This window comes from Zonotrichia leucophrys, chromosome 1A (assembly GCF_028769735.1).
Source record: "Zonotrichia leucophrys gambelii isolate GWCS_2022_RI chromosome 1A, RI_Zleu_2.0, whole genome shotgun sequence".
Lineage (NCBI taxonomy): Eukaryota > Metazoa > Chordata > Aves > Passeriformes > Passerellidae > Zonotrichia > Zonotrichia leucophrys.
In genome coordinates, this window is record NC_088170.1 from 34924700 (window position 1) to 34945984 (window position 21285).

The 21285-nt window shown below is 36.1% G+C and overlaps 1 protein-coding gene across 5 annotated transcripts in view; it reads right to left on the reverse strand.

The window, feature by feature from the left end:
* The window catches only part of ANKS1B (ankyrin repeat and sterile alpha motif domain containing 1B), a 415189-nt gene that overhangs the window by 255927 nt on the left and 137977 nt on the right, over positions 1-21285 (reverse strand). For all 5 annotated transcript variants that reach the window (XM_064702134.1, XM_064702132.1, XM_064702136.1 and 2 more), the window contains exons 11-12: positions 21039-21175; positions 7598-7778 (exon numbers count right to left, since the gene is read on the reverse strand). In XM_064702134.1, coding sequence (XP_064558204.1) covers positions 7598-7778; positions 21039-21175 — 318 coding nt within the window. The remainder of the gene's footprint in view (positions 1-7597; positions 7779-21038; positions 21176-21285) is intronic.

The window sequence follows — 21285 nt, forward strand, 5'->3', positions numbered from 1 at the left end:
ACTCCCATTTTTTCATACAGCTTGGAATGACATAAAGAGAGAAGATTGTTACATCAAATGATACTAGCATTACAACGGGAGAGCAAGGATCAGAAACAAAGAAAGAAATCTAGTGAGTTGCGGGCAAGGAAGAGAAACAAGAATTGTCTTTAATTCCAGAATGGCCTTAGGAGAAAACATGGGTTTTTTTGTTACTGACTAGTGTGTTATACAGAGAGCTTTTTGTTTTTCTTAAAACTGGACATCACTAATTATACCCAGAGGACTGAAATTTCTTAAAAAAACAAGCAGATTTTGCTATTTCCTTCAGTTCTAATCATCTCACATATGGCTTGGAAATACAGCTGGTGAGTAGAAAGCTTTCTAAAAGATGCAAAGGAGAAGCAGAAAAGCAATTAAATATGAATAAAAGGACATGACACAGGCAAAGAAAAACAGATTGAAATGTAAAGTAGAATATCCTAAATAATGTTACAATCAGTTTAACTGCATTTATGGGGTAAAAGAAAACTGTACCACAAACAATACTGTGAGGAATTGAAGACTGAGATATCCTAGGGCTCTTTGTTCATTGCCTTCACCTCACAATGGCAATTGTTCTGACTGATGAAATGAAGAAGTTTTCAAGAGCATCCCTCCACAGCTTGGCCAATCTTATTTACAAAACATCCAATGAAAAGATAAGGGAACAATACATGGCATGGTGACAGCCTAAAGACTAAAACAATCTGTCTCTGCAAATGGTCCTATTACAAGTTAAAGAGTTATTTTGCTTCTGACTCAGTAAAAAAAGTCAAACCAAAACAGCAAAGCAAAGAGCTGACTAATATGACAATCAGATAAATATGAATATTGTCCAGAGTTACTCTGCTTCTAGAGATGGCTAAGAAGTGTAAATGACACATTACAGAAAATATTTCTTCTTTTGACCTTACATGTCAGGATAGTTATAACACCTGGGAAAAGCTATATTAAATGCAGATAAATAACATTTTTAATTACATTGCTTCTAACAGCTGCACTCATAACCTCAAAAGAAGGTTCCTCAAAAGAAGGTCCTTAGAAAGTCCTTATTGACTAAATATAGTAGTATCTGTTGCTCCTTCAGGGAATGATTTTATGGTTTGATGAAGCACTTATTTATCTGTGCTGACACCTCTCAAGAAAAGGAAGGTTTGCAACTAAATGAAGTGTAAAAGATTTTACTAGTTGCAGATAGACACGTATACAAGCACGCATACATTGCAGTAAGCTTTACATTATGCTTATTTCAGAGGCAAAAAAGGATTCAGAGAAATAGCTACCTCCTGGACCTGATAGCAGCGTAACACACTCCTAAGGATCCTGAGGGAAATTTTCCCCAGTTTTAGGAGAGTATCTAAAATTTTCCTCTCCAGCACCATCACAGCATCGCTCCATCTCCTACCTTCCTCCTTGCCAGACTGAGGCTTAAGAACACAGGCTTTCAAAATAAGCAAAAATACCTTAAGTATCAGAACAGATTTTTTTTCCCCCTATATTGTAAACAATAGCTAACTGGCTTTATTCAGTGTAAGCAAATAATGCGAGTGAAAAGAGCAAATCCTGTGAAGAATAGCCATTTGAATAAAAGATAGGCAGGCACATGGCTCAACACATGCCTTTCCACATGTGGTCAGATGGTTCAGAATTTGATGTGAAAAGAGATAAGCTGTTCATGTCATTCCTTGTTTGATTAACACATCCACTGCTATTTCTGACAACAGAGATTCAAGACCCATCTGCAGTTTTATTCCCTCAATATGCTTGCAACAAATTGTTTTATTTTCATATTACTTTATCATTTTTTAGCAATCTGAGCGTCCACATATTGAGTGACATGAGACAGTATGTTTGGAGAGCAGGTTCACATGAGCAACTAAGTGGGTTTAGCCCAGATAATTCCTTTAAGCCTGAGAAAAAAACTGAATGACAACACTGCAGAGGCATTACTGAAGGGCTGTCATGAACTTTAAATTGGAATAATATAGCTAATTCCAAGGAGATTACCTTTAAGTTCAGGTGACATGAGATTCAGGGGCATATTGTATCTAATGTTTCACAAAGGCACTAGCACAAATTTTCCAGTTTCTTGGAAAAAGGGATACTGTTTTTGACTGGAACAACAGGAATTGGTTTCATCCACAGCTTTCCAGGTATTGCCTCAGAAGACCTTTCTGCCGCTAGATTTTTTGGTGTGTTGAAATATTCGTAACACTGAGATATAACTACAATGAGCTGCATGAAATTAATTTCTTTGAAACTGGACTGTGCAAAGACAATAGTAGTTAAAAAAGAGAAGTTTATAATAATAATCAACCCTACATTTCCCTGTCCCTGTGGGACTGACTGCGTCTTGCCTTGGATAACTCTGCAAAGGTTGAAATTAGAAGCAGCAAAAAGAAGGGCAACAGAAGGAGACCTCAACATGCTACATCTGCTGGACAAGTTAATTAGAACAAAAAATAAACTGTATGAGACAGTAGAGAGTATGATCCCCAGTAGCAATTCCTGGAATAGCTCTACTATGTCTTACTAATTGCACTCAGTTGAATGTAGCTATAAATTATAGAGAAAAAAAAATAATTTTTGCAGATGAAAAGGTTCAAATTAACCTGTTTTGAAGAATGCCCTGGCAGAATTTGTTGCATTGTAATCAAGAAGATGATGACGAAAATGAAAAACCAGAGAAAAGAGGGCCTGAATTTGACCTTCAGAGCCATTTCATCTGGAAAAGAGTTTTCAATCAATGACCAGTTGGTACAGACTGGTAATACCATTTTTTTTAGATATTATCTCACTGGATGTACAGGTGTCTGGATAAAGGAGGTTGGAAAGCTTTATCTACCAAAATTCTTTGATTATTCTTATTTCATTACAAGCCAATATTTTCCCCTTTATCTGTCACTTAAAAACCATGGTTTTTTTACTCATTAGTGAGGTTTTGTTAACAAAGACAATGCACCATGAGCTTGCATACAGCACACCAAAAAAATGCACTGGTAATAAAAGTTACTTTCTTCTTCTTGGTATTTCTTTCATTTTCTATTTCACTTCTAGTCATTCCAAAACCTCTTATAATTGAAGAAACAAGGCTTGAAGAGTCTCCATAGACATCAGTTTGATCTTTTCATATCAGCTCTTAATAAATGAGATACTTGAATGAGAAAGCAATGCTGACAAATACGTGACCTACTTCGAAGAGCAGCTTTGCTATTGTCACATTAAGAAACATTCCTGCATGAGAATAAATTCTGACTGTATAAAGGAATGCAACATAGCCAAGAATTTTAGGTCTGATCTCTGAAAGAAGTTTCTAATTCTAATAGGCTGTAGTTCTCGATTCTCTCAAAAGAAAAAGACAAAACTACAAGTTCTGAGCTTTTAGAGCTGCTTTTTCTTCTGAAATAGGGCCTGTGGGACAGAACAATTTCATCAGATATGTACTGTAAAGAAAGATCTGAAGACTATTATAGAAGGAATGGAAGGTGTGACTCAAATACCATTTTTTCAAAAGTAAAAGAAAAAAACCTATAGTCTACACATTGAAGATTAAATTCTTGAATTGTTCATTCCAGTCTGGTTTAAGGAAAAATGTAGCCTTCTTAGAGGTATTAAATGTCTCTCACAGTTAAAGAACATGGCATATAAAAGCAGTAACAGCTACTTTAAGGTCCCCTCCAGTGGAGACAGCCTTTCTAACTAAGAGACAAACTCAGTAAATACTTCTCAGTACCACAACAAGATGAGAAAAAACTGTATCCTTGTTTACAATGAATGGCATACTGAACTTATTGAAAATGTACAGATTTTCATGGGCTGAAAATAAAGATTGTAATGAGATTACCTTCAGACATCTGCTGGCATTTTTGCTGCATACATGAATCTGAGTACAAACATATTTTGTGAGCTGAAACAGAACAAGAACCTCTGCAGAACGGTCTTTTTAATTTCACAGCCCAATTTTACTCGGGACAAGAAGACATAATGTAATTATATGGGTTAGAGAAAGATCCATTATTTTGACTGATCAAGTGAAAATGAAAATTATCCAGACTGGCAGTTTCAGCTGCAAGCATTGATTGTGCCAAGCCAATGTTACCAAAAGGCCACAATTTTGTTGCCTTCCATCTTTAAGATTTACAGTTTCAAGAGAACTTGAGGGATACAGAAAACAAGGCAGAGAGATCTCTTAGGCAGGCATTTCCCTGAAAGCCCAGGCTGCCCTCTCCTGGAATGAATAATTTTGCACATCTGTGGTCTTAGTTCATGGTCAAAGTAACATGAGGAACATCTCTCAAACAACAATCACCCAATTGTCAGGTGTTTAATTTTTCATGTGTGTTATCTTACAGAACACCTATTAAGTATCTGTAGTCAGATGATGAAAAAAAATCACACATATCTTGCTGGGACAGAGTTGCCTACAGAAATGACTCCCTGTGCAATAAAGTGGTCTCACTTTTAGTACAGTAATTTATTATATTATGTATGATTACATTAGTATGATATTACTCCAATGCACTGGTGTCCAGTTGGAGGTGAAATGCAATGCTGTGAAAGCATGAACATTCACTTGGAATTCGAGAATGCCTCTCTGATGGCAATGATCTAGCACCAGACAAAGCCCTGAAAAGAGGTCACGCCAACGCTGCATTCACACGGCCTGCCCTACACAAATAGTGCCAACTTGTTGCAGGTTCTTCCACCAGTTAAAGTTCAAAACAAAGGAGAGAACCTTCATTCTTCCACCAGGCAACCTGATATTAAGGTATCTGCTGCCATCCATGCATGCAACATACCTGGTTTGTCTACTCTACTATCTGATGCCAAACCTGAAACACATATTTACCATTGTATGTGGCCAGTTCTCCGGATAACTAATCAGAAATGTTGACATATACCATCATTCATAATAATGATAATATATCTCAGATATTAAATATATCTGTGAAAGTGTTCCATGTTTCTCTATTTGATAAAAATACACTTCTTAAAAATCAGGACCTCTGTTTCAATTAGGTGATGTAGAGGATTAGCAAACATCAAAAGTAAAACTGTGATTCCCCAAACACAAAAAGGAACAATCAACAACAGGGTGATTCCTTGGTAGCAGACTATCAAAGGTAGGCCAAACCACCTCAGGTAAAGGTAAATTTTTCAGAATAATTATTTTTTGTATTCATCTCTTACTTTTATCTGAATTATAATGAATCATTGCAAAAGAAGAAAACATGAAAAGCACTGTAATTGAGTAGGGAAATACTTATGCCTTATTTAGATGGAAGTTTCTGATTTAGAAATCCTGTAAAAAGCATTTAAATTGTTTCACTCAAATGCACACAATCTTCAATTAAACTAACCAGTATTTTAAGATGCAGACTTTCCACGAATTTTCAGAAGGTTATATTTAGATAATATGATGAGTTGTATCTGTTGTCACTGTAGATCATGAAAAGAAACAAGGGACCTTTCAGTGAAACAACAGCTATCTAAAGCAGAGAAAAGCTGTAGCACAACACAGAACAATGTTTCTGCTGCTCCTTGCTGACCATTATTATTCCAGGTTCAGCTTTTAACATTTTAGATAAGAGACAAGCCTTAAAGACTTTTCCAAGAGAGACAATTTTGATCTGTTCCTTTCAGATTTTATTATCTTTCCACATTAGTACTTCTTGTCTCTTGCAGAGTTACCATGCATCATCTATCAGTAAGGAATCAAAATGAACTAAATGATCAAAATAAAGTGTGGGTTTTTTCATTCAGAGTAATATTGTGTCTAATACAGGATCCTGTATATTACTTAAGTAAGTCCAGGATACCAGCTGAAAATTAAGGGCAGAATTGTAATTTTAATTGAAATTATTTCATTTACTAATGGATTATTGATGGTAAAATGTACTATTGAAAAGCTTGTTGAAGATGCCCTGAACTTCAGTCATTTCGCCTGTTAATTTTTCTTAGCTTTCTGGGCAGAGATAAAAGGAAATTCAGTTTTCACTCAGTCCATAAATCAAATCATCCACAAATTAGAAGCATAAAATTCTAAGGAGCAGGACCTTATAGTCCTAATCTCAGATAAGATTAAATGCAGTAATTAGAAGTTACTGAATATAGTCCATTGTAGATTCAACCAAAGAAGGTAAGAGACAAGCGAATCCAGATAGTGTGAAGAATTTTAATAGAATTGTGTAACAGCAGAAATCTGGAGAAGTGAATTATCTAATGCCAGTGAATGTTTCTTCTATTTTCTTACCTTTGCTTTTAAACATCAAGAAATATTTAGTTTAATTCAACTACCCAGAATAAAATTGTGATTGTTGAGGAGAATTTACAGTAGGAAAAAACTCAGTAACAACAGAAAACAACCAAAACATTAAAGAATCAAATGACCCCAGACCTAGGAATAAAAGATACCATTCAAATTACTTCCAGTAAGGTTGAAAAATATTTTCTATATCCTTCATATAAGCACCTTCTTTTAGTTTCAAAGATGATATATATTATCTTTGTTTATATTATAATCCAGAAAAACAATATGAATAATCTCTGATCATTTTAACTCTCTCTTCATCAAAGAAGATAGGATTTCTCACTCTTATTTCACAATAGTTCCCTAAACATATATTTTTCTGTTGATCTAGCTATGAAATTATTTTTTTCAACTCTACCAACTAGGAATGAAGAGGATTCATTTCATTTCAAGACCAATGCTACAAAAACCAATTGATAAGTTTGCACTGAATTATAACATTTTTATTATTTTTATTTCACAGTAATCTACTCCTATTTATATTTTAAATACAATACCCTTTTAAACTTGATCTGCAGATTCCATAAACTAGCTACCAAAGACATTTCTTTCATATCAGCTTTCCGAATACTACACCCTTCTGCCACAATTTTAGCCTAAATAAAGCAACTTTTATATGCAATTTGAAAGGACAAAGATAAATGCTTGTTTTGCTGACAATTTCCCATTTTTGAAGCTTTGATCTGTGAAAAAGGAAATACTTTAATCCTTTTTACAGCATTTTCATTATGTAAATCCCTGTTTACAGATAAAACCTTCCTTGTTCCATTACTCCATTCAACTCTTATCATCAGAGCAAATACACTGAAGTTTTACTTTAATGAATCCCATCACTATTGAAGAAACAATCACAGCTTTCTTAGAAATCTCTTCCTCATCTTTACTGGTGGTTACATAATGATTTCTAATTAAATTTTTTCAACTTAAAATTCTAATTGGAGTATATAGATGAAACAATGATGAAAGTAGATGCATGAACCATCATCATTTCAAAAACTAAAATGCCTAAATTCTAAGCAAGTCTGGTAATTAAAGGTTTCTTATTCAAAATATAATATTCAGGAAAAAACGTATCCCTCATAATACTGGTCATACAATTATCAAAACTCTTTGTAGAGTAGTAAGAAAAAAAAAATCAGGAATAATTCTGTGTATTTATGATAAATGTATTTTACTACGAAAGACAACAGCAATTACAAGTTAAACCCGAGGACCTAAAGTTTTATAAAGCTTTGCTGACAGACAAAGTAAGCTTTATTTCTATACCTGTAAGTTCTTTCTCTTCAAGACTGTATTCCAGAGATCCAAAGGAATAATTAGCTGGACTGATTGCAGGAGTAGAAATAAAACTTGCACAGCCAATGGTTGGGTTAATTTCAAAATAATTGTGGCCGTGATTCATTCGGTGAAATTCCAGAGAAGATACTATGGATGTACGTTGCTTTGGCTACAAGAAAAATAGAAGGTTGCCATTAAAAATACAGAATTTTTATACAGTTTTCATCACTTGACATTTAATAAACCTATTTTTCTTTGGTTTTACTTTTTTTATTTGGCTCAAAGGTTATAGTAGTAAAAATCATTTCATATGACAAGCTTATGTGTAGAGTTAATTTCCTTCTAAAATCTGGATTAATCTTTATTAGAAAAAAATGCATGTCTTCACTCTAATCAATTTAATTCAACATAAAATAGGCCTTTACAGCCTTGCATATAATAATTTCAATCATCTTTTGATAAGAAAGGGAGCTCTTCACCAGCTGCATTGCTGGGTACATCTTGCAAAACAATTAGACCGCTGATGTCTGTATAATGAAGTTTACTAAATAATATCAAGTGCCCATCACTCGAAAGCCACCCTCTGCTGTTTATTCCATTTATGAATGTGCCTCAAATATTCAAAGACTGAAGGGTCTGGAAGCTTAAGGGAAAAGTGTTAGCTTGAAATACTTGAAATACATTTCATACATGAAATTCAAACTGTCTGTATGAGTTTTCATGCAACAGCTAAACAAACTGGCACCACTTTATTTCAAATATTTACTTTCAAAGGAAACCTCTGAGGAGACCCCATTTAATGGCTGTGCTTTGGATTGCAGAGCAGCTTTAAAGCATGAGAAACTGATTTCTTCTGGGTGGATCTACACCATCAGGTGTAGAAATTAAACCTATATAATGTGTTCATCAGGTCTGCAACAACTTTTTCACTACATGGACTTTTTCCCATTGCACTGCATTACATACTAATACAGGCATAACCTTAGTGGCCAATATCACAGCTTTTAAGCCACAGACCACTGCTGGTTTGCAATGCCATGCTAAACAGTCTGTTGTACCACTCATCTGGTTCTACATCCACAGTACCCTAACCCCAGAATGCTCCTTGCTGCCTCAACATCAATGACCTGAAACATTAAATGCCTCTGAAATAGAGGAGGCCCTGCATCCACGTTTATAGCTGTCTGTATATTTCACAATAGAGAAAAACATCTCAGGAAAATCTGCTTTGAAAAACCAAACCTGGACAAAAATAAGAAAAAGAGAATAAAAGATGCGTCATCTCTTCTTGTCCTAGCATGTCAGGCTTAACATGTCAGAATATTTGTAAGGGTCAAAAATTTGTTCCTTATTAGTGTCATGACCTAATTATTACCTTAGAGAACATAAGATCCTCATTGGACCACAAAGGTATTCACCATCCGTTATCTGTTAAATCTATCAATCTTCCAGCGGAGTGATTTTCAAATTTGTTTTTGGTCAATTTAATTTTTTAGGTTACAAGTCCTGCAATGCTTGTGTTATAAATATAGAACCAGGCTGTTTTCACTAAAAAGTCACCCTTCATATTGGAATGTCAGACAGAAAAATTCAATAGAATTAGGTCTGTATAATGTTGATTATTTCTTCAAGTTGTATTAGGCATCATATGAATTAACTGTGTCATGTTAAAAACTGAGAAAAAAGGGAAATTTTGGTAAGCATCTGGAACTCATCTATGGTCTATTGAGCAGACTTACTTTCTTTAATAATTAAAACCAGTTTCTGCTTTGAAAGCCTGACTCCTAGCTCTAGTAATTTCATGGGAGAGTTAAATGAACAGGGACAGACTCCAACATCAAACAGTGTGGTTGGAAGTCATTGTTTGGGATCTGAGCCAAAATAACTCTCAGATCAGACCAAAAACATTCATCTGTATTAATTAAATCTAAATGGCACACTTTTGCTAGACAACAGATTCATGAATGACCTAATTATTTCTAAAACTGAAAACGATCTCTGGTCATTTAGAAGTACATTTCTGGCCCTTTCCCAGCAATGGTGGCTTAGCAGATCTGGAAACTCCTGCACTGAAAAGGGGATACTTCTCTTAACATGAGGTGTGGTGTCTGGTTATTCTTGAGCCAAGACAGTTCCTGACTAAATGTGCAATTGGAATGGTCCATCTTTGTCTCCCAAAGCAGCTCCAAAGGCAACTGCCCGGGCCTTTGTCTAGTCAGCCCTCCAACCACTGTTCTGTTTGTGTGCCCCTTTCTTAGAGGCAGAATAGCAGCATCTGATACACCATTTGGCCTTTCACCACCTTATTTTGGACTTGGGCATTATTATTACTGATTGGCAGAAACATATCTCAGTTTAAAGTCTTTCTAATTTAAGGCTTCTGCAGAAAACCTCTCAGCCTCTAGTACTGCACAGTATTACATTGCTGCAATATATTTGGAGTTAACAAGGTCCATCCATCAACATGTGCCAATAATTTTTCTACATAATTAGTCAGGAATCCAGCATCTAAGCCTTTGTAGCTAACTAAGAAACTAGAGGAATTATTTTCACTTTTGCTGTGTCCATAAAATGCTATGCTGTTAAAGTACACTAGTTGCTCATTAATATATGCTATGAGAGACTCAGTAAACCAGTTTGGGCTGAGTGTTATCTCTCTGCCTTTATCTCTCTAAAGCACTATTTGCACAAAAAACAAACTAACAAAAAAAAAAAAAAACAGTAGAAATCAATCAACTCTTTTTTACAGTTAGGATTAAATTCCATTCCCGATTTCAACAACCAAATTTCCAGCATAGCTATTTACACGTACCCTAGGTATTTAAGCTCCCAGAGCACTCAGTTGGGATCTAGCTAATAAAATCACAATCTAGTGTGTGTACCATCAAGAGTTCACAGAACAATTCACCTCACCCCAGTCCCCTTTGGCATTGATTTTCTTGCCTTAATGCAAGTATCTACCATCACTGCAGATTCCTTAGGGCATCCCACCAGGCCTCCAGCTGCCACTCAGAAGAGTGCAAGTCTCCTCTGTTATATGCCTGTACAATACCTGTGCATGTGCATTTCAAAGACACCTCTATAAAACCTCAAGTGACATTAGATTCCTACTTTTAAGTAACTGAATTGAATCCTGCAACTGTTCTAAGCATGATGGGAGATTAGGACTCTAAATCAGACAGAGATTCTTATACACAGAAATGAAAGCAGAGGTGTGTCAGTCCCAGATTTAATCTCACATCCAGTTCACTCTTAGAAACACTCTAGAAATCTTTTCTTAGAATCTAACATCAAATTCCAGTCTTACAGGCAGTAAATCCTGACTTGGTTTGGTGATTGCCCCTGCCAAAGCCACTGTTTAACTACATTTACCAAGAACTCTTGAGATTGTTTCTGAAAAATTCTAAGATTATTTACTATATTGAACACCATAACTCAGTCAAGGGTCAAGATTTCATAGTTGTGAAACACAAACACAAAAATCTGTCCCAAAGAGATAATGCTTCCCTCATTCTTCAAAGCCAGCTTTGTCATTACATGCCTTCCTTGTACTAGTCCAAAGGTCTGGACATGCTGAGATAATCCTTGTGAAATTCTGGCATACTTATGACTTCACCACATCCCAATAAGCGTGCTACAGAGAAAGCAGATTTTTCCTTAAGTAGGTTTTGATTCATTGGATTCATTCATTCAGTGTTTAATCCACTTGCTATGTGCAAATCTATTTAATTACCAATATTTACTTTTTAGGTATTTCTTCACAAATATTATTTCAATTGTCCTTATACCAATCTAGAAAACCCTACACCATCCTAAAATAGCATATCAAATCATGCTAATGAATAAATCTTTTCAATGCATAACAAAAAATGTCAGTACTAATCTTTAAAGATAACAATAAGATTTAAATAACTGCTAAATCATGTATAATAAAAATATTTTCATGTTCAGTCTGTAGCGAACATATATCAATGAAAGATATCCCTTTGGAACTGCAAACACAGGAAAAGCATCAAAAAACACATATTGAATTGCTTTTATATTCAAAAGACAAGTAAGAACTTAATCCTTCCATTAATGGAATTTGCATGCAAGTTCTGTAATGCTACCATGACTGGCATGTTACACTATAAGCAGGCAAGGGATCATTCAAATATTTCTTACAACACTTAGCAGAGGCAGTAGGGCAAAACTCCTTTCTCAATTTAACACCAAAATATTTTTTCAGCTTTGAAGTGTACTCTACAATACAAGCTTCTGACTTCACCTTTTTTTACCTTCGGGATTTGTGTACATAGCACTATCATAGTCTTAAAAAAAATTAATTCTCACAGTACTCGGTACTATGGCAGAGCTAGTTGCCCCATTGTACAGATGCTGATCAAGGGTATAGACTTTCCCAAGGGAGAGATGTATGGTTTTTTGAAACAATGAGAACCAATGAGCCTAAGGAAATTCTGCAATTGGCAAAACCTGGCAAATTCCAGCTGCCCTATATAATGTTTCACTGGTTTCACTTGCAATATATCATGCAGAAAATGTATGATAGAAGAGAGAACTGCACCTACATTCTCAAATTCTAGTTAGCACATAAAATACAGACTTATCAAAGAAAGCAAGAGGCTGCAGTCCCTTCTCCCAGGCTCATATCACATATTTAACACCACATGAGTGCACTTATATGGCCACTAAAATCCCTCATTTTGATACCTGCCCAGATGATTAAATTCTTTCAATTCTCTGATCAACTCACTCCTTCTTCAGAAATTTTCCTTTCTTCAGCTTCCTTCTAAAATCTCATTCTACACACTCATTTTCCCTTTCATAGAATGGTTTGAGTTGAAAAGAACCTTTAAAAGTCATTAGATCCAAACCTTTTGCAATAAGCTGGGACATCTTCAACTAGACCAGGTTGCTCAGAGCCCAATCTAACCTTGAACACTTCCAGGGATTGGGCATCCACAATTTCTCTGGGCACCTCTCTTCTTTTGCTTTCTATCTATTGTTACATTGCTTCCAAATCTACTTATATTACTCTAAAAAGACCTGGACAGTATCCAGTTGATTCCAGTTCTATTTGGCATTCTAAAATTTGATTTTCTGTTTTCTCTGTGGTTTTGTCATCAAGGTCTCTCAAAAAGACTCCCTCATGGTCCCATCTCACACTGACTTTACAGTCCCTACATCCCTCTCATTGTCCTTGAATGCATTCCATTTTAACCTCAGTCCTCCCTTTCAAATGCAACTTTCACGTGACTTTTTTTTTTCTTGCCTTTTGCCTCAACATTCCAGCATACCATCTCTGTTTCTATCTTTGTCCCATTTGCTCATGTACACTTACATAGAAGCCCAAACCTTCAAAATTTTCCCAGTAAAATACAGTCTGGGACAGGACAGGCTTCCTTGTTTTCTCCTGTCCCCACTTTGATTTGCAGAAATCACCAGTTCTGATGCATTCTCATCAGTCAATGTTGCTGTCAAGAATTATTTGATTTATAGGATCTGAGCTAAGGTGATCAAGTAGCCTTGAAATTGCAAAAACTGGAGATTACAATGCATCTGTGTTTGATTTATCTATGTCACCTAGAAGTGCAAGACTACACTGAATTATTACTAGACTACTGAATCAATTATTCTGTCAAGCTTCAAAATACCATGTTGAACAAGCTGAAGACACATTTTATTTTTAACATAGTAATATAATTTTCTCCTTTTTAATTTCACAAAACTTTATCTTATATGACAACAACAATTAAAAATAAAATATAGGCAGTTTCAGCACCCATCTTGACATTCTTGATTTTACTTGTCAATATTTTAATTAAGTTTAAGAGCAGAAAGCAGAAAATAAACAGAGGCTGGCACCTAATATATCCCAAGCAGCCACAACAGGAAGCTTGCAGGACCATGAGACTTAAAAAAAAAATTAAACAAAAATGCTTTCACTGTTTTTTACTATAGATTCTTTTCAATTGATTTTAATGACATCATAGTGTCAAAGTCCTAGAAATTTCTGTTTGATTGATTATTAATTTAGAGAAAGACACAGCTTGCATCCTGCAAGACCAGAAAGTGCATATTACTTTAGAGTAATCTCATGGTCCCCCAGAATACTTGGATCACTCCCCTGTCAGTGCCATGCTCAGGAATGACACAGACTCAGCTCATTTGTGTAGCCTGTGATCAGGAAGCTGTGCTGTGTGACTCTGGGGCCATACAGACACAGTGCTTTCTGCTCTCCTCTGCATGTTATCCTAGCTCTGCCTTGAAAGCCTCCCACTGGAGTAAGCACTTACAGGTCAGAGGGTTGCTGCCCCTTCTACCTGTGGTCTTATCTCAGATGAGCAACCACACAGGAAATAAATAAGAGAAAAAGTTGATCTCCCTCAGTTTCTATTTTCCTTGCCTTCTACTTTTATTTTAGTTGCAACCATATTGCAGCTGTGGGTTCTGAGGAGCAGCAATCCTGAATGCCAAAAACTGCAACACCTTCGGAACAGTTTCCCTCCTTGGCAGGTGTGACCAGATTTTAAAGATACACAATTATACCTATCCTGGGAAAAAATTGCTTGAAATGAGACCCAGATAGCAAGAGATAAATTTGATAAATTAGAGGAATGTCTCATTCTTCAGATATAAAAATTGTCTAGCTTTCAAAGATTAAAAGAGTGTTATTTTCACTGAAACAGTTGGAAAATGGATGTAAGACCATATTCTTCAAAAAACTCAGCTTCCAGCTGCTAGTAACATCCTCCTTTCCACCTGCAGATTATGAAAATTACTTGTATAATGATATTTCTATATCATAAATTTTGAAGGGTCAAAGTGATGGCTGTTTTTTCTAAGCTGCATGCTACAGACGACATGCACGTGTGAAAATGTGCATTATCAGATGATGATAAAGGGTGACTGTGTAACTAAGGTGCTCAAAACCCCCATACTAACAGAAACAAATGAAAATGCTAAGAATATAATGTAAGAAACCCATGAAGGCACAATAGATAAGGCTTTAATCTTCCATATTTTGAGTGTGTTCTGTTGCCAAGTATCATGTGTACTAGGGCAGGGCTACTGGCATGAATTTGCTCACACCCCTACAATTAAACTTCATTAGGTGTCAGAGAAGGGTCTTCAAGGCAGAATTATCTACCAGGAATGCTGCTTGCTCTATTCAAATCACAAATCAGGCCTGACAGTGGATATGTTTGGAGAAAGAAAATTGTACACTACCAAAATTAAACCGGGACTGTGTCCATAATTCAACAGTGTAGATGACAACTCTGCAGAGCTAAAGCTCATTTTACTAGCATAGATGCTCCTTTCAGTATCTGAACTACCTCTAAAAACAGTAGTTCACCTGTCTGTTACATATTGGAAAAATGTCTGTTCACATAGGAAAAATGTTCTACATTTCTGCCTGATTTGTGTTTATATTGAATCGGGAATCACAACCTAGACAATTTCTCCAGGTAAGAAACCAATTTCAACCAAGAAAGACATATGCATGTACAAATGGCATTCTAAAACTTAACACTCTCACAACAGAGTGTTATTCTGCTTTAATTTATACTTGTGTTTTAGTATCCTGTTGAACTGTAATTAAAAGCACTAACACACACTGTTTGCTGTTTTCATTAGTACCATGTACTGGGTAGATGTGTTTATGTTTTCTTATTAGACCTAATTAAAATATATAAATAGAATTATGTTTTATAGTTACTTGTCAAAGGAGATCTCTTACAGTGCATCTCTTTAATAATATTTTGTTTAATGTTGTTATTAAGTAGTCACAGAGTATCCATTATGCTCCAAGGATTTTTTTTTTTAAATATTCTCCTTTGGAGCTGTAACACATCTTCTGCCCATGAATGCTGTGGTAAAACAGGTGAGTGTGGGGGGATGTGTGCTGGGGGAAAGGGGTGTGTAGGAATCAATCCTTAGAGATAATTCCAACCATAACCTTTTTTTGTGTTTAGTACTCAGTATTCCAGTATAAAATAATTTCATAATGTCTGTCCTATTTTCAGTCATGCATAGATTAATTGCTAGCCACATCTTAATGGCATTAACAGTATACCTCTTACTCTGCTTTGTTCCCTTTTTTTCAAGGGCTATTTAGGAGCTTTATTTTTTATTCAACATCATTAGAATGAGAAGACATCAAACTGTGTGCAGTAGATTTGTACAGACATTCTCTGTCACAGAGAGAATAATCTGAAATATATTTACATAGAATCAAGGTCACTGACTGCTGACAACCACCTTAATTTGCTTGCAGCCCTAAGAGATAGACACAACATTGGAAACAATATTTTCCAGGGAAAATCTCCAGACCAGGCACAAAAAGCATGAGCACTAAATCTACCCATGTGTGGACTGTAGAATATATTTTTATTTTAGAGGGTTTGGAGAAGGCTCAGCACTTCCTAGAAGTTCATAAAAGTATGTACACAGAAGTAGCTTTTACCTTGGATATGATCCCCTGCAAAATCATAACCCTCAGTAAAGTGGTTTTTTTTAAGTCTTATCTGCCTCTTGTGCTAAGCACAGACAGGGCACAAAGTCCAGCACCAAAACATGGCAGCAGCAGAAGTGTGCACCTGAACAGGATGCACACTTGAACAAGACATGTGCCTGAACAGTCTTCCTTCACAGTGATTTTCCTGGTGGAGGAAAATCAACCTGGGTGAGCATGTTGTAAGTGGAGCTAAGCACAGAAAGCAGCTCATAGGACAAAGAAGGTCCTTGCACCCCCACTGCCCTGTGATCTCATTCAGACAGTGGAGAGGATTTATTGCATACAATTGTTCTCCAGCCCTCCTTTTTGTGGTAAAATGGAACAAAACAGATTTTCTCTGTGTGTGTTGCAAAAGAAGTTCAGTAGATGCAACATGGAGTTCTCATGGTGCTGTGTACTGGTGCAACAACCTCCAGCAGGCACTTCACTAAGCTAGCAGAGACAGGGACGTGCCAACTCTGGCACACTGTGACAAGGCGTGCATTTCATTTGTGAACAAGGAAACCACAGCATAGTGCTAGTATAGGGGAGGAAACAGGCAGAAATAGTTTCATTGTTTCAACATGGGGAAACCGTCACACTAATCCCCTTGAAAAATTCTGTTTGTGGAACCATTAGTTCTGAAAATTTATTTTATGGAACTGTGATTTTCCAGTTTCCACTCAGATGATTTTTGTTTGTTTGTGTTCAAAGTAATTCCCGCCCCTACCAGCAAAAAGAATGATGAATAATTTCATTGAATGTAAATCATTATCACTTTTAAAATCATCTAGGGAGGCTCTGGAGCACACATCTCCAACAGACAGTCTGTCCATTCATGTCCTGGTCCTGGTCTTTCCCTGTACCTCGATGAACCACAAACAGGTTTGATGGGCACACTGCACATGCAAAAACTGCCATACACATGGTAGCCCAAACAAGTGGGATAGGTCTATCAAAGGCTACACATGTCGTGCAGGATTCTGCTAGAACTTACAGAAAAAGGAGACAATTTCCTTTGCCTGCTAATGTTTAAACTATTAGCTGCTACTATATTCATAGATGTCTTAGCCAGATAAATGAGAAGCCATAGATTGAATTGCAACTTTGCTTACCAAGGCTAAAAAAAGATAAATGGGGAAAAAATTTTGATTCCTGTAAAGACAGCACATATTGATAAGAAAAAAAAAAAAGATATTATGATGAATAGATTATTGCAGATCTTAGCAATAAAACAAGAAAGAACAAGATTATGAAATTTCATCATGTCAGAAACACTGAAATTCTTTGTTCCTTTGTCCTCCTACCAGAACTCTCTTAATAGCATTGAAACAACACTTTTAGGAAATTGAGTTATACAAATAAACTAGGGAAAACACTAATCCATTATAGATAAAATCAAAGCAACTTTTAAATAATCCACATTTTGACATCAAAAGCTGTACCTACAGAAAGACATTTGAAACATATCTTAAAAAGACAAGAAGACAACATGCAAATGCTGGACTACATTTAATAACTAAATTTAAAGGTAAGAAGTCAGAATTCAGTTTTATGAGAATTGGCCCAAGACCCACAAGTAAGTAACACTGCCAAAAGAAACACTCTTATAGGGAAAAAGGTGCTCTTTCTCCCTCTATGGATACAGTTTATTTTTTCAAATGGAGCTGAACAAATAAATAAGGAGAAGCCTATTAAATTGAGTAGGTAATGAAAAACATACATGAAGCATCACAAGCAGTTTAGTTTTTTTCAAGCTTCATCCAGACTGAGAGCTACAGGAACTGTGATAGAACAAGCTCCATTTTACTTTCACTTTCTAAAATTACAGTCTGATGAGGTAAGAAATATTTTACTCTATGTACTAATGTAACTAAGTTAAAACTTGAAGCAGACTTATCTACTTTTTCTCCTACCCCATCTTATTTTGGATCCCATGTGCTGTGAATATACACAGCAGCATATGTCCTTAATTTCGAAGTGTATTATTTTCTCAAAGTCTCTATTAACTAGCAATTCAAGAGTTAGAAACTTAGTAAGTCTCATCTGGACAATCAGAAAAAAACCCAAGGAATCAAGCAATTCCAGCTAAATTCTGTTTACTTCTTTTCTGCATATATGCAACTTTTTAAAATTTAAAAAGTTTTTTTTTCAGAGACTGATCACAGGAAAATTTGAAAAGAAGAAATTTATTTGCAAAATACTAGATCACAAGTACAAGCCATAGCTAAGGTGCATAGATAGAAGAGCACACAGATCCTTGAGATACTGTTAGGGTTGTCAGCCTCAGGACTGAAGGTAGCAGAGGTGGGTGGCATTGTGGCACTGAACTTAATACTCAAATACCTCCATGGATGATCATTTCACAAGATGTGATCCACTCCAGTGTGTAATCACCCTTTCTGTGAAAAAATTCTCCATTATGTCTAGCCTAAACTTCCCCGATGCACCTTAAGACTGTGTCCTCTTGTCCTGGTTGCATAGAAACACAGTGTTTCTCCTCACTGCTGGTAAACCAGTATATGTACAATCCTACAGAAAAGATAAGTAAGGCTACAAATAAAAATAAATATATGTGTTGAAAGAACAGACTTCCCAGGCAGTTCCATCCAAGCTGCCAAAGCCTGCCTCATGCAAAGATGGCTGCTGAAGCATTTCCCATTCTACTTTTACTGGCACTTTCCTGTGCTGGATGCACAAGACATGAAAATAGGAAAGAAGTGACAGCTGTTCTGGAAATCTATATGATCCTTGGTTTAGATCTCTTAGAAATCAATTTATTTTGCTAGAAAAATGCAAAGAGGCACTGGCAGCCAACAGAAAATTAATTATTTTGCATACATTGTGTAACAGTATTCATTAGTTTTACATGAATGGTGAGAGGTCAGTCAGGAATAGAATCCCATTGTGCTACCCTTCAAAGAGCTTGCCATGTAATTGAATGGAAGAAAGGAATTAAATATGCAGGCAGAATGAACACTAATGGTTAGCAAACAGCACATTGCAAATATCTACAGCTTCTTTGTCTAAATTCTTCAGTTGAGGTCTTAGGGGAAGGTGATTAGATAAAAAGCAAAAACAAAGAAAATAAAGAATACTGGGGGATGTGCATAAAACATGAAAAAAAGGAGAAGCATAATGGGATCTGAATGCTACAGTGTATCCAACTTGTCATGTATTAGCACAGAGACTTAAAACATACATTACGCCTGTCTGCTGCTGTTTTCTGTATAGGGAGCATGCCATGTGTAGGGCCACGTGAGAGACATTTTAGGAAATGTGGTAAAGTTCTGACCATATATATCACAGAGCTAGCTTTTGTTCTGCAGAACGATGAGAACACTGTGAGTCAGTAAATGGAATAATTTAAATTTGAAAATAGCTCCCCCGAATCTGCTGAACCCATTCAGAGTTAACTAGCAGGAGAGCATCACCATGAAGTGTTCTGGGTCCATCTGTTGGCAATATCATGAGGGAAACAGCTTTTTAAATGCTATTTTCAATAAGCTATCACACAACAGCTTGTTTCAACAATATTTCATTACCTTTCTTTTTGTTTGCCGCCTACTATAAAAAACAGCTTGGAGGGAAGGAGGCATTTCAGTACTATAGACTGATGTAGGGTGGGAGGGACAGAGACACTACAGAAACAAGCAAAATGAGAAACAACTATAAAAATAAAAAATAGAAGAAACTGTAATTTTAGACTCTCTGCAATCTAGATTTAAACCAGCATGTGGAACCTGAGCTGTGGTGGTATCAGAAGGGGATGGTCTGCACCAGCCTGTCAATGGAATTATTGCAAAGTGACAGTGTCAGCCACAGGAAGCCAGTGGCTCCTAGACAGAAATGGCAAGTGCACCTAGTGACTGCCTTTAATTCTGCAAGACCTTCTCAACTGTGCACGCTAATGAGAACTGAAAGGAAAATTCACCTCCAACACTGTGACACAGTCACTTGTGTGGTACCAAAACAACCTGGCCTATACTAGTCCTAGGAAAATATCATGTGTCCATCAGCTTGCTCCTCAAGCAAAACAAGTGCCAGTGACATACTGATGGTACAAAGCCTCCATCCAGAGAGGCTCAGCTGCAGAGACCAGCTTGGCAATAAAGAACAGATGGCTGCACTTGAACCCAAAATTAGTAGGAGATGAAGTTCTTTTGGTTCACATTAAAAAAGTTTCACAATTAGTCAATTCAGCATGTAGCTGTCCGAGCTAGCTTTGGCACACCTAATGTCATGGCTTTTTAAACAAGGAAATAGATCATCCCAAGGTTTGTTCTGACTCATCCCATGATCCACAATTTTAAAATAAACTCCTCTACACTGATTAACTCTGTATTACTGATTCAAGTTCTAACATGTATTTACTTTAAAGCTTTGGTTTTAAAAGGATGCACTCCTTAAAGAATTAAATGGAGCACTCAAGTTTCCCACACATTATGCATCACATCTTGTGTTTCCCAAACAGTATTAGAAATATGGAAGTTCATAAGCAATACTGCATGGGAAAGTAAAAGAAAAAAGGTATGAAACATTATAACTTCATGCAAATGGAGATGCAGAAAGAAGAAAGTAAACCTGAAAAATTAATATGGAAATGATACTGATAAAATCAAAATATAACCTTGAAAAGAAAGTAAGAGTATGGAAAAAACCAAAATACTGCATAAGGAGTTGATTCATTCTTAGTGCTATAAGAAATATGCACAGATATCTCTCTGTGCATTTGGGCTCATTTATAAAATATTTTATCTTCTGCTGCTACTAAGATGATTGTTAAGAAGACAAAGTATTTTGTGTCCTGTTTATGTCTTTGACCTACTCAAAAGCACAAAGCCATAACATCCTCTTAGAATACATGCATCACAGCCTGCTACTGAAAGGAGAAATACAACAAGTAAGAGGATGCTTCTGGTGAGGACCTACCTGAGGACGTATGACTTTCACTATGTTTTTAAGTGCAGTGTCTGGTGATGGAGGAGAGCAGTCAGGTGTTGGGCCTGTGGAGCTGTTTCTATGGTTACCAGATCCTGGTGCGGTAATTGCTACCTGAGGTGCATTATCTGTGAATAAAAATAACATCTATGTGAAATTACAAATACTTTGTGTATTTTAAAGTAAAAAAGAACTTTGAAAACAGAAGGTTTCTCAGAACACTATTTCAACTTACAAA